A 16,967-nucleotide genomic window follows, 5' to 3' on the forward strand; every position below is an offset into this window, starting at 1 on the left:
CAGCTTGTGATCAATCCTGCAACATCCCTCCCTGAGAGCCAATCCCGTGTACACCTATGGGAAGCTGCAGAGTCCCAAAGCACTCCAATACCTCAAACCACTTCAAACCCTGAGGCAGGCTGGAAGGGTTCAGAACAGTGCTCCTCACTATATGCTGGATTCTAAGAAAGTGGCCAAAGGATTTCCTGCTGTGTGACAGTTCACCTGACCACACAAGTTTGGGACTAAACACAACAGAGGAAGAGACAGAATGTCCTGTACACTGTAAAGAAAGAGTTACTATGAGAAAAGGTAAACCCAAACTAAAGCAAAACCACAACAGAAACCGTTACAGGGATGACATTTGTAAAAGTGCTTAGTGCAGTGTCTGGCGCATAGTAGGTGCTCTAGAAATGCTTATTCTCTCCCCTCTTGAGAAGGCAAAGCCCCACCACACAGACAGACTGAGATCCAAGAGAACTGAGCTCTGGACAACTTTGGACAAGCCACTCGGCCTGCCTGGGCCCCTGATCATCATCAATCAAATGAAAAGGCTCTGGTGATCAATGTTCTAAGGGCTTTCCCAGTTAGTTCTAGGGCACTCAGTCAGCCAAAAGGCATTTATTAAGCACTTATTATGTGCCACTCTGCTGAATAACAGGAACACAAAAAAAAGGTAAAAGAGGATCTCTGCCCTCAGAGAGCTCACAGTCTAATGGGGAGACAATATGCAAACAAAAACTATGTGCAGACAAAGCTAGAGGTACCCTCAGAGAGCAGGCACCAGCATTAAGGGCGACCAAGAAGATCCTCTTGCAGAAGGTGGGGCTTTAGCTGAGACCTGAAGGAAGCCAGGAAGCGGAGATGAGGAGGGAGAGAGTTGGAGGCATGAGGGAGGGACAGCTGGGGAGAAGGCCTACAGCCTGGAGAGGAAGGTCTGATGGGAGGAACAGCACAGAAGGCATGGAGGGGAGTAAGGTCCCCTCCAGCTCTAACATACTGTATTCTACGTTCTAAGCTAGTCCCCAATTCTGACATTTTATGTCCCTTAAAGGCCACCTTGCTGCAAATCTCTCTCCTTTCAGAGAGGCACCTGGCAGGGGAGGAGGAAGCTCTCACAAAGCCCATAAACACCCCTAGAACATACAAGCCAGCATCCTCAGCACCCTCAAGTGCCATCTAGGAGCAGAAAAAAGCACTGCATGGACCTGGCGACAGAAGACCCGAGGTCAAATCCCAGTTCCAACATGTAGTAGCTATGTGACTTTGGACACGTCATTTCTTTAACTTCTCACAGCCAATTTCCTTCTTTATTAATTGGGGCTGGTCATGCTTACACTCCATACACTTCACGGAGATATTATGAGAAAAGCAAAATATAAGTCTTCAAGGATGACAGAAACAAGCTGTCATTATACTACTCAGTACGATGCTTGCAGACAGATTGTTTCTGTTTTGTCTTGTGTCACAGGTGCCCAGCACAGTGCTTGAAAAGTATTAAGTGCTTAAAATGCTGGCTAATTTGAACTGCATTCACTTTAAAGCCTCTTGGAGAGCTCATGTTTTACCAATGAGGATCCCTGAATAGGGGAATACCTCCAATTCTGGAATGTATATTTTTTTTTTTTGGCTAGGCAATGGGGTTAAGTGACTTGCCCAGGGTCACATAGCTAGTAAGTGTTATGTGTCTGAGGCTGGATTTGAACTCAGGTCCTCCTGAATCCAGGGGCGGAGCTCTATCCACTGCACAACCTAGCTGCCCCTGAAATGTACATTTTTCACAAACTGGATGGTAAAGGCAGCAATAAAGAACAAAAAAAAAAAAAAGACACTTACTGTCCCTTCTCCTCATGGACTCCACACCTTCTAGACCAGACCCCTGAGACCTACCCCACTCTCCCCACTGGTGAGTGAAAACTCATCTAACTCATACCAGACCATGTTTCACAAAATTTCTGCTCTACAAATAGTTATCAAATCAATGCTACCTTGGCTTCTGGAAAGGGCATGATAAGCAATTGCCCAATGGCTCCATGAACAATCCCAGAGATTTCTGAGAACAAAACTCCCCTGCCTGGCCACCCGTCCCTTGGAAAGCTCGTGGGCAAAGACTCACTTTTTGCATATTTATTCCCAGAGTCTAGTACAGTGCTTGGTCCACAGGAGACACTTAATATTTTCTCACTCATACATCTTTCCCAGAATCCATGGGTATCCTAAGGTGGCCTCTGCTCTGAAATTCTCTCCCTAATCCCCCTCCCAAGATAACTCAGTAGATGGCTGGAGACCAGGCTAAAACAAAACGCCAACAGGCTTGTCAACATCCTCTAGAACACCGAAGGTGAACTAGAAGGGGCTCCTAAGGCTGTCAAAGTCCGGTCTCCTCCCTTTACCACAAAGCTCAGCTTAGCACCCCTGCCCCAGGCTAACTGGCCTGCCGGCCTCCAGACGTCCCCTGCTCTGACCCACAGTCCACAAAGTGTGTTCCTAAAGTGCAGGTCTGACCAGGTCACCAACCCAAACTCCAGAAGCTCCACATTACTTCAATGACCAAATATAAACTCCTGTTTGCCATTTAAACCTCCTCACAACCTGAACCCTTCCTATCTTCTCCTCTTTCTGACAGATCATACCTTCCAGGGACTTTAAGCTCAAGCCAGCAGGCCTCCTGGCTATTCTTCACATATAGCAGCTAAGGGGCACAGTGGGGAAGTGCTAAACTCAAATCCCAACTCAATCATTTATTAGGTGTGTGACCCTAGCAAGTCGATTCACCTCTTTCTGCCTCAGTTTTCTCATCTGTAAAACGGGAATAAGAGCCCCTACTTCAAAAAGTTGTGAGGGTCAAATGAGAGAACACCAACGGCACTTGGCAAACCTTGAGGCTAGCTATTACTACTACATGATGCTCCATCTTCATGTCTAGAATGGGAATTTCCCTCTTCACCTTCTCCTTTTGGAATTCCTGGCTTCCTTCAACAGCAGCTCAAGCTGCCCACCTCCTTCAGAAGGTCTTCCCCTCTAAAGCTGTCTAGTGTGTACTTTGTATGTATCCAGCATAAAGGCATATATGTACATGTTGTCATTTCCATTAGAATGTAAGCTCCCTGAAAGCAAGGATTGGTTTTGCTTTTCTTTTTTTAGCTCTAGCTCTTAACACAGAAGCTGGTTTCAGATCCCAAATGTTATTCACATAGTACTCTGCATACAGTGAGGAAGGTTGTCCAGGCAACAGTATCCTCTTTTTACAAAGAAGTAAACTAAGGCTAGAAACGTTTCAGTGACCTGGCCAGGAATGCACAGCTGGCACGGATTTCAGGCTTGATTTGAACTTGCTTCTTCTTGACTCCCAAGTTCAGTACACTACCCACTACCCCATGATGCCTCTCCACCTGTGTGACCTTGGGCAACAGACTTAACCAAAGTCTCCATTTCCCCATCTTTAAAAGGAAGAAACTGACCTGGACTGGATGTCCCCCAGTCCCTTTCAGCTTTCCATCCTGTGCTCCTCCACACTGAGCTAGTGGCAATGCCTCCCGTAAGAACACGTAAGAACTCCAGCATTATTACCTTTGGCTCTTGAACTCTTTCATGATCTCCAGGAAGCCATTGTAGGTGGCAGGGTCACTCCCAAATCGGATCTTCACCTGATCCAGATAGGAGAGGGCATCCTCCACCTGCAGATCCATAGTGGGGTTGTGGAAGGAGGAAGGCATCTTGGCCTTCAAGAGCAATTTGGGGAAAATGGAAGCCAAGGGGGAGGATAGAGAAAGGAACCACTGAAAGGTGAGGAGACGGGGATGGGGGAGTGAGTGGGAGAAATACTGTGCCTGGTCTTTGAGGTAAGAGTAACTGGTGTTGGAGCAGAGGAGCTGAACTTTGAGAAGGGATGGGCCTTGAGGGTGAAGAAGCTAGCTTGGTGCAAGGGGCAAGAGGATTAGGCTAGAGCCTTAAGACATGAGCCCAGGAGAACTCTGAGAGATGACAGCTGGGATCTGAAGGATGGAATGAGGTTGTGAGACTAGGGGCTGGACCCTGGGGAGAAGAGAATGGCAACTTAGAGTGGGGAAGGAGGTAGAAATGAAATGAAAGGGGCAACAGACCACAAGTGGGAGAAGTGAGGCTCTGCTAGGAAGGCTGCTGTGCCAAAAGCTGGAACCCATCCAACAGAGAAGAGGAAGGTGTGATGTTGGAAAAGGGGGCTAAGAGAATTGGGGGGGGGGTACTGGGGCTGTGCTGGGCAAAAGTAAATGGGGACACAGAGGGGATGTTCAGAGAGGATGGGGAGAATGGGGCACTGGGAAGAGGCTGTATGGGGGAGGGGAGGACAAGGTTGCTGGGGGGGCTGAGCACGGAAAGAAGAAGGAAAGGGAAAATGGGAGCACAGGGGATGGGCTGTGCAGAAGAAAAAGGATGGAAGAACAGGGGCACTGGGGAGAGGTGTGCAAGGGGGAAAGAGGAATGGAAGCACTGGGGCGGGGCTCTGCAGAGAGGGGAGAATAGGGACACTTGGGGTCTTCGCAGGAAAACGAAGAGAAATGGGGCCACTGGGGGCTGTGCAAGGAGGAAGGTGAGAATGGGGCAATGCGGAGGGTCTACCGGGGAAGAAGACAGGAACTGGGCACTAGGGAGGGGCTGAGCAGGGGTACAGGGAGGAACGGGGCGCTGTGCAAGGGGGAAAGGGGAGAATGAGGCGCTGGGGAGGAGCTGTGCAGTGGGGGAAGGGGGTCTCGGAGGCTGGGAAGGGAGAAAGACGAGAAGGGGGAACCTCGAGGGGTTAAGGCTACACTGGGGAGGAGAGACAAGGATCCCCGAATGGGGACGTGCAGGGGGGAGGGGAAGAGTAGGGATGCGGTGGGGAGCTACGCAGGGGGATAGGTGAAAAGCAGGACACTGGGAGAGGAGGGGGCTCGGCCGAGAGAGAGAGAGGGTTCGGCGGGTCCGGGTGCAGGAAGGGTGAGGAGAGGGGGCCACGGGGCACGAGCGGCAGGGGGGGGGGGAGGAGGCGGGTGCCCTTGGGATGCGGGCGGGGGGGTGGGGGGAGGGCGGGTCAGGAGGGAAGGACGGCGCGCGCTCACGTGCACGGGCAGCTTCTCCTGCGCGGTGGGGCCCGCGCGGCCCCAACGGGCGCCGCTCATCCCTCGGCCCCCGGTTCCGGCCCCGGGCCCGGCACCGCCGCTGCCGCCACCGCCGCCACCGCCGCCGCTCGCCATATTGGAACTAGGCGCAGGAGCGACCCCGCCCCGGTCGCGTCAGCGCGCGGCCATGACGTCGGCACGCTGGCCACGCCCCGGGGCAGGGCCCAGAGGGCGGAATTCGGACGGTGGGTGTGAGGCGGGAGGGTTACCCTGCATGCGACGAGGCGAGGACCGCGCTTCTCAGTCCAGGCCGGCCCCTCGCGCAGCGAAAGCCCTGGGCCCAGCTCGTGGGTGTCCTGAAGCCCCGTCCTCGTGACGGCCCCCAGGGGGGTGGACAGAGGGACTGGACCGAGGCCCCCGAGTCCGGCACGACATCCTGGGCCAGATTGGTGTTCGGGGCCTTTGTGTTCTTTACGTTTGGCTGCGACACTGTCGCCGCCCTCGGCGAGCTTCCAGTCTGGTACCTGGGCATGACGCTGCCCTCTTCTCTTCAGGGATCGGTGACATCCGGGCATTCATCCGGGCACCTCGTAATTACTATTTTTTTATTAGCAGTCACTTGATTATACAAACTACACAGAAGACAGAGGTAAGAAAAAATGGGAGAAGCGTTCCACTGTGACCCCCAGTTCGGCCAGAGCCCCAACCGAAGAAGGATTTTAGGAGTCCCTGCACTCTCACAGCCAGTGCATAGAGGGCCCGGCCTGGAGTCTGAAAGACCTGAGTTCCAATTCGGCCTCAGACACTTACTGGCTGTGTGATCCTCCCCCAAGTCACCTACCTTCAGTTTTCTCATCCTTAAAATGGGGATAATTATAGCGCAGACCTCTCAGGGTTGTTGTCAAGTTGTAAAGTAAGCACTGTATAGATGCTAGCTAGTTGAGCTTTTATTAAGTGCCTTCTATGTGCTGTTCAGCTTGGCATAGTGGATAAAGAAATATCCTCCAGTCAGGTAGATCAGAATTCAAGTCATGCCTCTGATTAATACTGACTGTGGTGAGATCGCTTATAACCTCTCTTTGCTGTTGCCACCAACTTTTCCCCTACTCCTGCAATCCATGGACCCTTTTGGCAGTCTGGTGAAGTCTATGGACCCCTTCCCAGAATAATATTTTTAAATAATTGAAAGAAATGTTAAATTTTAATTAGAAATTAATGAAATTAAAGGTGTCATTTTTCTCCATCCAAGTTCAGGGGATGAACTTAGGAACTCCCTGAAATTATCATGGGTATATGTGAAACCCCTGCTCTAAGATCGTAAGTCACAGAGCAAGTGTCCATCTGCTTTGGTAGGGCCAGTTGCTTCTCAGGAGTTCCTATACCAATAAAATTGCAGGACTGGTCGAGATACAAAAAGAAAAGTGAAACAGGCACTTTCCTCAAGGAAAGTTTACATTCTTCTTGAAGGAATAAACATTGTTCAGTCGTGTCCAAATCTTTGTAACCCATTTGGAGCTTTCTTGGCAGATACTGGAGTGATTTGCCATTTCCTTCTCCAGTTGATTTTACAAATGAGGAAACTGAAGCAAACAGGGATAGGTGACTTGCCCAGGGTCACATAGCTAGTAAGTGTTTGAAGCCAAATTTGGACCCAGGTCTTCTTGACTTAAGGCCCAGCACTCTATACACTATGCCACCTAGCTGCCCCAGTTTCTACATACACATGTATGTGTGTAACACCTACCTGCTGCATCACTTTGCAAGTCATGAGGATTCAGTATTTTCCCCTTTAATTTTCATTAAGTTCCAGAAATAAAAAAAGGTTTTTATAAAGGACCAAATGGGAGAAATGTGCTCCAATGGAAATCCTCAAAAAGGATGATGCTCTGTCTGTGTGTGTGTGTGTGTGTGTGTGTGTGTGTGTGTGTATGTCTGAAACTCTTGACTTATCTCTGGGGATTCTGACTCTTCTGCATCCACAACTCAAATATGGTCCAAAAGCCTTCTGATAATGAGGACTTGGCAGCCTGCATAGTAGTGATGCCAGAGACACAATCAAAAATAGATATATGGTGACACCCAACCACCTTCTCCAAGCACTTCAGTGAAGTATTTGTGGGCAGATTTGCCTGGCTTGCCAGCCAAGAGTGTGATGATGACGGGACAACTTCTTCTTTTCTCCATGAAACTTTAAAAACAGGATGCTGAGAACTTCATGAAAATTGTCCAGAGAAAGGAAGGCTATTTGAGGCCCTGCCATTCTAGAGTTGTGAGTATCCTTCGCCCTGTATGTTCCCCACACATGTGCCTTATTACCATTGTACTATAGGTTTGTGGCCTCCTCTGTGTCATTTGTGGAAGAGTGTACCTCAGGTATGCTGGGGGAAAAATACTTTGCGGCTACTGTACTTGTTATGTTACTGAAGTAAATGCATTCACTAAAAAGTATATATATTTTTTAATACCAGGGCACTAAAAGTTGCTTTGCTAGGAAGTTACTCAGGTTTCCCTGGAAAATACCCAACCATACTGGAAATGGGAGATAAGATTTGAGCCGTTGCTAGGATGCCCCTCTGTTAGGGAGTCTCAAAGTTTATTTTGTTTGTTTCTTTTTTCATATAGTCAAACTCCTGGAAAGTTAAAATTTTAGACCTCACCAGGAGCTATCAAAAATTCAGGATTTCTATTGCTGTTCCTTCTACTTGATTTCATTCAGTAAAATTTGATGTGGTATTTGAGTGAGTAGACCTTTTGGGCCCTTGACCCTGGGAGTCACTTAACTTCTCAGGTTCCCCACCAACTCTCTTTAAGACTTCAAGTTAAAGCTGATTGGGTGAGCTGAATCAGTAGAGGAAATTTCCTCATTGAGAGTTCTCTAAACCATTAAATAGTCCAAAAAAGTACTTTGCAGTTTGGGAGGAACATTAAATTCCTTTGAGAATGAGGACAAAACAAGCCAAATAGATTATGAACTACTGATGGGAATTTTCATATCTTAATAAAAGACTAGATAGAACCTGGGGTGAAACACAGAAACCATGAGTCTTAACCTTTTTTGTGTCATCATCCCTTTGATAGGCTAGTGAAGCTTGTGACCCCTTCTCAAAATAATGTTTTTAAATTCATAAAATAACATAGGATTACACTAGAAATGAAATGTTAGTGAAAATAAAGATGTAATTTTTTTCTCTGTCTAAGTTCACAGAACCCCTGATGATTGACTCCACTTTAAAAACCCCTGTACTGAGGCTTGAAGCAAGTGGGCCCAGTTAGTTTCCATCTGTTTGTATGCAGTGGCACTCGGGAGCTAGCCTTTCCAAAAAAGACAAGCCTTGTCCGTGCATTCACAGAAGGACTGAAAGAGATTTAGGACCTAGACCTACAGTGTCCTGCTTGGCAGGACTACCTACTCAGAGGCGGGCAGTGCCACCTCATGTCTTACCTGATAGAGCATCCTAAGTGGCTCTTCAGTTCCTACTTCCTCTTATAGTGTCACTGTTAAAGCAGGTGTTCCTGTGGGAAGAAATAAGCCCTCTCCTTCATATGTACAAAATAATTTGGGGGAGCAGGGAGGGCACTAACTGAGGGATTCAGGAAAGTCCTCTTGTACCTCTTGAATTGAGCCAAGGCCTGAAAGTAACTATGGATTCCAAGAAACAGGTGAGGAAAGCATTCAACCCCAGGACAGTCTGAGCCAAGGTATAGAGGCAGGAGACTGAATATTGGATACAGGGAACAGCAAGATGATGTGTAATCATTATGGAAATAGAGGTTGGAGCTAGACTGTGAATGAATTTAAATGCGCAGCAAACGAGTGTGTATTTCATCCTAGACACAATAGGGAGATGCTAAAGCTTATAGAGGAGAGTGACATGTATAGTCACACCTGTGCTTTAAGAAATCAACCTATTATCCCTGTGGAACATAAATTGGAGAGGTAAGAGACTGTCGCGGCAGTCTACCTGAGAAGTGACGAAGTGCTGACCTAGTGTAGGGAATGTGTAAGTGGAGAGAAAGAAATCATGTGAGACTCCTTGAGAGTTGCAACTACGGGGATGTTTGTTTGGTGTCTGTAAGCATGTGGCACTAAGGCCTCAGTTCTGTTGCAGAAATTAAAAAATAATACTGTGACATTGTAATCAGAAGTCCCCAATCTCCCTTGAATTAAATACCTTAATTACAGTCTTCCTTGGGTAATAGGAGTCTGGCACATGCACCGAGTGCCTCAGATGGTGCCTCTCCACCTAGAAAAGACTAAGAAGCTTGCTTCAGGAAGAAATGAAATGGAATTGTCTTGGAGAAACTGTAGAAGATGCATGTATATTCTGTAACTGTAACTCTAAATGTTTATTGATTGATTGATTGGCTCTGATTAGCTAGCCGTGTATTGAAGAGGAGGCTCTTTGGTTGGCTATGAAGACATTCAAAGAAGCCTGTGAGACTTCGGTAACTTCCTATGTCTCCTTTGGAGACTCTGCTCATAGTAAGAGACAATAACAAGAGAGGCCAGTGGGGTATCTCCCCTTTAAGGCTCTTTGGCCCTATGAAAGGGCCTCAGTTTTTGGCCTCTACGTTTATTCTTTTTCCTTTTAAGTGAAGGAGATTGGAGCCTCAGACCTTGTGAGTTTAAAAGATCAGGGGACATCATCCTAGAGTCTGGTTTCCAGAGCCAGTGTGGTATCAATACCCCAAGAGCTGCGAGTGACCTTTGGGAATGACTTTTGAGACCCTAGTCCAGTAGAAGCTGAGATGAGAACTCATCCAGTTCTCACTTAACATTTCAACATGGGCTTGGTGGGAACAGTGCAATGTAGAAACTGGGCTAAATTGAGTCTCCTCTCTCCAGAGACCAAAGTGGTACAGGGGAAGTGTGTACTTTTTTAACTGAATGTAGTTTTGCTGCATTATAGTCAGAAAAAGATGCATTTAATATTTTTTATTTTCTGCATTTATTTGTGAAATTTGTATACCCTACTACAAGGTCAATTTTTGTAAAAGTAGTAGCATGCGCAGTTGAGAACTAAGTATACTCCTTTCCATTCCCATTCAATATTCTCCAGATGTCTATCATATCTAACTTTTTGAAAATTCAATTCATCTCCTTAAATTCTTTTTTACTTATTTTGTGGTTAGATTTATCTAGGTCTGAAAGAGGAAAATTGAGGTCCCCCACTATTACGGTTTTACTATTTCCTCCTGTAACTCATTTAAATGCAATGTTGTTTGGTGCACATATGTTCAGTATTGATATTAATTGATCGTCTATGGTGCCATTTAGCAAAACATAGCTTCCCTGTTTATCTCTTTTAATTACATCTATTTTTGCTTTTGCTTTCCTAGGATCATGATTGCTACCCCTGCCTTTTTTTACTTTACTTCAACTGAGCATAAAAGATTCTCCTCTAGCTCCTTATTTTCATTCTATGTATATCTTTCTCTTTCAAGTGTGTTTCTTGTAAACAACATATTGTTAGAGTCTGTTTTCTAATTCATTCTGCTAACCTCTTCTACTTTATGGGTGAGTTCATCCCATTCACATTCACAGTTAAGATTCCTAACTTTGTATTTCCCTGAATCCTATTCTCTTATACTTATGCGACTCTATTTTATTTTATTTTTTTAATAAATTTATTTATTTTTAGTTTTCAACATTTACTTCCACAAGATTTTGAGTTCCAAATTTTCACCCCATCTCACCCCTCCCCCCACCCCAAGATGGCATGCATTCTGAATACCCCTTCCCTTAGTATGCCTTCCCCTCTATCTCTCCCCCTCCTTCTCTTATCCCCTTCCCCTTCTATTTTCCTGTAGGGCAGAATAGATTTCTGTACCCCATTTCCTGTATTTCTTATTTCCCAGTTGCATGTGAAAACATTTTTTTAAAACATGTGTTTTTAAAACTTTGGGTTCCAAATTTTCTCCCTTCCTCCCTCCCCACCCATCCTCATTGAAAAGGTAAGCAACTCAATATAGGTTATACATGTGCAGTTATTCAAAACACTTCCATAGTAGATATGCTGAGAAAAACTAACTCTATTTCCCTTAATCCTATCCTGCCCGCCCATTTATTCTATTCTTTCTTTTGACCCTGTCCCTCCTCAGAATTATTTGCTTCTGATTACCCCCTTTCCCAATCTTCCCTCCTCTCTATCATCCCCCTACTCTCTTGTCCCCTTCCCCCACCCATTTTCCTGTAGGGTAAGACAGATTTCCATACCCAATTGGGTGTATATGTTATTCACTTCTTAAGTCAAATCCTATGAGAATAAGATTCACTCATTCCCTCTCACCTTCCCCCATTTCTCCTCCACTGTAAGAGCCTTTTCTTTTCTGTTTTTTTGTGAGATAATTTACCCTGTTCTACCTCTCCCTTTCTCCTTCTCCTAGTATGATCCTCTGTCACCCCTTAATTTTATTCTCCAGATATGGCCCCTTCATCTTCAACTTACCCTGTGCCCTCTTTCTATCTATCTACCAATCTATCTATCTATCTATATCTATATCTATCTATCTATATTATATATATACACATATATATAATTTTTTCCCTCCAACTACCCTAATACTGACAAAGGTCTCATGAGTTACAGATATCATCTTTCTATGCAGGCATGTAAACAGTTCAACCTTAATAAGTCTCTTAGGATTTCTCTTTCCTGTTTACCTCTTCATAGTTCCACTTGAGTCTTGTATTGGAAAGTCAGATTTTCTATTCAGCTCTGGTCTTTCCATCAAGAATGCCTGAAAGTCCTCTATTTCACTGAATGACCATTTTTTCCCCTGTAGGATTATACTCAGTTTTTCTGGGTAGGTGATTCTTGGTTGTAATCCTATCTCCTTTGCCCTCCGGAATATTATATTCCATGCCTTGTGGTCCCTTAATGTAGAAGCTGCTAAATCTTGTGTTATCTTGATTGCGTTTCTACAGTACTTGAATTGTTTCTTTCTGGCTGCTTGTAATATTTTCTCCTTGACCTGGGAACTCTGGAATTTGGCTACAGTATTCCTAGGAATTTTCCTTTGGGGATCTCTTTCAGGAGAAGATCAATGGATTCTTTCCATTTCTATTTTGCCCTCTGGTTCTAACGTATCAGGGCAGTTTTCCTTGATCATTTCTTGAAAGATGATGTCTAGGCTCTTTTTTTGATCATGGCTTTCAGATAGTCCAATAATTTTTAAATTCTCTCTCCTGGATCTATTTTCCAGGTCAGTTGTTTTTCTAATGAGATATTTCACATTGTTTTCTAATTTTTCATTCTTTTGGATTTGTTTTACAGTGTCTTGATTTCTCATAAAGTCACTAGCTTCCAATTGCTCTATTCTAATTTTTAAGGAAGTATTTTCTTCAGTAATCTTTTGTACTTCCTTTTCCATTTGTCCAATTTTGCTGTTTAGGGCATTCTTCTCTTCATTGGCTTTTTGGACCTCTTTTGCCATTTGGGTTAGGCTATTTTTTAAGGTGTTATTTTCTCCAGTATTTTTTGGGGTCTTCTTTAGCAAGCTGTTGACTTGTTTTTCAGAATTTTCTTGCATCACTCTCATTTCTCTTCCAGTTTTTCCTCTACTTTTCTTACTTGCTTCTCAAAATCCCTTTTGAGCTCTTCCAAGGACTGGGACTGATTCATATTTTTCTTGGGAGGCTTTGGATGTAGGAACTTTGACTTTGTTGTCTTCTGGTTGTATGTTTTGATCTTCTTTGTCACCAAAGTAAGATAATATAGTCTGACTCTTTTTGTGAGGTTTGCTCACGATCCCAGCCAATTGCTTAAGTTTTAAACTCTTTGTTAAGGTAAGAGTCTGCTTCCAATGTGGAGAATGTAGTGTCCCAAGCTTTGGGGGTTTGTACAGCTGTTTTCAGAGATACTTCTAGGGACCTGTAAATTTTCAATTCTTCCAAGGTGGTATGATAAGGGATGAGGTGTTTACTCTTTTCCTGGCCTGTGCTCTGGTCTAGGAGTGACCACAAGCACTCTTTTTTGTCTTGGAACTGTGAGGAGGGTTTCCTCTCCACCACCACCACAAGCTCCACCATGCCAGCACTCCTCCTCATCCTAGGACCGCCACCTAGAACCGTGACCCAGATTCAAGCACGGAAAAGCAAGAGAATCCTGCACCAGCAGAGAGATCCCTGCAATCCCCCTCTGATTAGCCACTTGATTCCCCCTCAGTTTGTGGGCCAGAAGCTCAGGAAGCAGCCACTGCCCCTTCTCTCTCTCACCGAAGTCACAGACTTTTCCCACTGACCTTCTAAGTTGTCTTTGGGGTTCTTGGGTTGAGAAGTCTGGAAACTGCCACAGCTGCCCGTGAATCAGCCCTCTGAGGCCTGCTCCAGGTTCTCTGCAGCCTGCGCACCCACACTGAACTGCGCTCCTCTCTCAGCCCGGCACGATATACCTTCCCGATAAACCATCCAGATTGTCTTGGCCTGGAAATTTGTTTCACTCTGTCTTTTTGTGGGTTCTGCTGCTTTAGAATTTGTTTAGAGCCATTTTTTACAGGTATTTGGAGGGGTTTGGGGGAGAGCTCAAGCAAGTCACTGCTTTCACTCTTGGCTCCACCTGTGCTTCTCTATTTTAACCCTGTCCCCTCTCTTTTGCTTCTGACCACTGCCTTTCTTAAACTGCCCTTGCCCTGACTCTCCTCCCTTCTCTCTTAATCCCTTTCCCTCCTATTTCTGTGTGAGGTAAAAAGAATTTCTGTGTATAACTGTATGTCCTCCTTGAACCAGTTCATATAAGAGTGAGGTCATTTTCTCCTCTAAGAAGTAATATTGTGAAAAATCTTCTCCCATTTGGTGGTCAGCACCCAATCCAGAGACTTTTAAACTCTCAAACATAGGAGATCATCACCAAAGCTAGAAAAATACATTTCTCAGGCTCTCTGGTTGTCGGCTTGTACTCAGGGAAGGAAACAGAAATCAGAAGGAGGTGGCCAGAGACTCAGGTTTGTGCACTTGTTCCCACTCTTTTATGTTTGGGAAAATCCACAGTTGCCACTGAATGATGAGAGAAGAAAGAAAATTCCTCTTATGCTTGGTGGAAGTTCAAGGGAAAGAAAGTACTATGCTGGGATTGTCGCAAAAAGAAGGGGCCAAAAGAGAAGATAGTCATTTCCAGAACTTTTCTTTCAGACTATTGAGAATAGAGTTTCTTCCATAAGAATCTAGCCTTCCTTACGATGACATGACTTCTTCAGCACAGCCCTCTAGTCATAGGAACCAGTTCTGTGTCATTCCAGCTCAGTACACCTACAGCTCCATAGGATGTGACCCTTTCTAAGAAGGATCTATGCCTTATAATTTCATCAGGTGGAGGACTGTTGATGGTCCTTCATCAAACCCCACTACAAAAGTTTGAAGAGAGGTCCTCTACAGAAATGGTGGGGAAGGCATGTGGGAAACATGAGGAAAGTAAAGGTTTAGAATAGCTGCTTGGGAGAATATAATAATCAGGCAGGAGTAAAAGGATTACCTTACTGCATTGAGGATCCTTTTGGGAACAGCACAAGTTTGTGATTTCCTCTCGCACCATTTGACATCATGCAAATACGAGCAGAGGAGGCAGATTGTGGGAATTATCAAGAGTTAAAGTTTGACAAGTGGCAATAAGACAGAAGGAGAAATGGTTCACGATAATGTTGAACTGGTTAACGATAGGGCTAAAAACTGTGAAGGTAAAATATTGAGGCCAGAGCAAGGGAAAGTACTGGAGCAGTAAAGGGGATTAGAAGTCAAAGTAACAATGAGGAATAGGTTTAAGGCATAGGGAGAGGTGGAATGTTAGGAGGCTATGGTAAGATATAAGAATTTCAGAATTCCTGATCATGCAAGTGGAGTACTTTGTGGGTAATAGTGAGCTCAAGAGACATCAAAATGTTTGCTGAAGTTCCCTAATAGGGTAGGGCCTACTTGTAGAATACTTGATCATGGAAGTAGAACCCTGTGGGTGATAATGAGGTCAAGGGGTATGACCTCTTGGGATGGGGTGGAAAGGAAGACAGTGAGCAATATAGTTAGGGTAATATTTGCCTTGTAGGGTGAAGACAGGGCCCTGACGTCACCATTGTAAGGGTAAATTACGTTAATTATTTTATGCAAACTAAGTTTTAAGCTCGGTTGTTTCTTTGCTAATGAAAGATTTCAGATACTGTTAGCAACTACTAAATTTGGCAATTTGGGTGTAACACTCCACTTGTCCCGCTCTAGTTACAGATCTAGTGCTCAGTCTGGAGAGTGTCATTAATCAGTAAGCATTTGATAAGCGTCAAATTAATTGGACAATTTCTTTAGTTTCCCTATTTTTATTGAGACCATCACTAACCCTGAAGTCATCTTCCACTCCTCACTCTTCCCTCATCCCCCATATTCCACATCCATCCACTTGCCAAGTATTGTCAATTCTATCTCCGTGTTTCTTGCAGCCATCACTTCCTCTCCACCCATGCAGCTGCCACACCGGTTCAGTCTATCATCACCTCCTGCCTGGACTGTTTGAACAGTCCTCCTTAGTCTCCCTGCCTCATATCCCTTCCCTCTCCAACCCATTCTCCACACAACTGCCAAAGTGATTTCCCTAAAATATAAATTTTACCATGTTACTCCCTTGCTCATAAGCTCTGATGACTCCTCTTGTCTCTAAGATCAAATATGAACTCCTCTGTTTGGCACTGAAAGCTTTTCACTACCTGACTCCAATCTACCTTTATAGCCTCATTATATATTATATCCCTTTATATTCTCTTTGGTACAGCCAAGTGGCCTCCTTACTATCCCTTATACTTGACATTCCATCTCAGCTCTGTCTCTTTGCGCTGGTCATCCCCCTCTTCACTTTAGCCTCTTAGAATCCCCACTTCCCTTCAAAGCTTCAGTTTAAATGCCCTATCCTAAGCCCGCACTCATTACTTTGTCTTTATTTTGTATATACAGATACATGCTGCTGCCCCAATATAAGCGCCTTGAGGTCAGGGACAGGGACTGGTTCATTTCTGTGTTTTTACCCCTATTGCTTAACAGTTCCTGAAACATAGTGGGTGCTTAATACTTGACTGACTGAGTGAATACTGACTGAACCAGAGGCCAGTTTGGGGCCTGAAGGTAATTAATATCCCGTGGGTCCCTATGGGAGTAAAATAGATTTTTCCCTGGTGGCTTATGGACTTCATAGGTACACTGTTTATACTGAAACCTAGTGGGGTGAGAAGATGGCACTGAACCCAGACTCTGGCAGCTTGGAGCCTTCTGCTCTTTCTTGCTACTTGGTAGAACTTGCTTCTCTTGTTTATTTGATGATAAGGTAGATAGAAAAATGGCCTACTCTCAGCCACACAGCCTGGGTTCTAAGCCTGGCTCTGTCACTAAATCATTGTGTGACCTCCTACAAGCCCCTTAACTTCTCTGAATGTTTCCTCCTCTGTAAAATGAGGCTATTGGACTAGATGATCTCCAAGACCCCTTCCTAATTTAATGTTGTATAGTCCTATTATAATTCCACCATGGAACAAGATTCTGCATGTACAAATAACTATTTTTAACTCATTCCTGCATCTGGCTGGGGGTCAAGCTAAGTTCAGTCCTTAGCTGGAAACAGAAGACCTGAACATTTTGTAGCTGTGAGTCTTGAGGTAACACATATCAAATTAATTCCCTACTTTATACATTGAATTTATGTTGTCTACTTTATGTTATCTACTTCAGATACCTACAACCTTAGCCTTATTTAGCCTATCCCTACATGCCTGCTGCAGTCTCTCTACATTATAGTACATGGTTTTTGTGAGTTCCCCTAGCTAAAGAAAATCATTACCCTATGACCAGCCTTCTAGTGATGAGCCTCTCTGGATTTTTCCATGCTGGTCCTGGGCAGATCACTTAACCCCAATTGCCTTGCCAAAAAAAAAAAAAAAAAAAAA

General features: G+C 44.8%; 1 protein-coding gene across 1 annotated transcript in view; it reads right to left on the reverse strand.

Moving 5' to 3' along the window:
* The window catches only part of SIN3B (SIN3 transcription regulator family member B), a 63,447-nt gene extending 58,255 nt beyond the window's left edge, over positions 1-5,192 (reverse strand). Inside the window, exons 1-2 of the mRNA XM_027845385.1 lie at positions 5,058-5,192; positions 3,550-3,656 (exon numbers count right to left, since the gene is read on the reverse strand). Coding sequence (XP_027701186.1) covers positions 3,550-3,656; positions 5,058-5,192 — 242 coding nt within the window. The remainder of the gene's footprint in view (positions 1-3,549; positions 3,657-5,057) is intronic.
* Between the last annotated feature and the right edge of the window lie 11,775 nt (positions 5,193-16,967).

Source organism: Vombatus ursinus, unplaced genomic scaffold (assembly GCF_900497805.2).
Source record: "Vombatus ursinus unplaced genomic scaffold, bare-nosed wombat genome assembly UNPS02014961.1, whole genome shotgun sequence".
In the NCBI taxonomy this organism is placed as follows: domain Eukaryota; kingdom Metazoa; phylum Chordata; class Mammalia; order Diprotodontia; family Vombatidae; genus Vombatus; species Vombatus ursinus.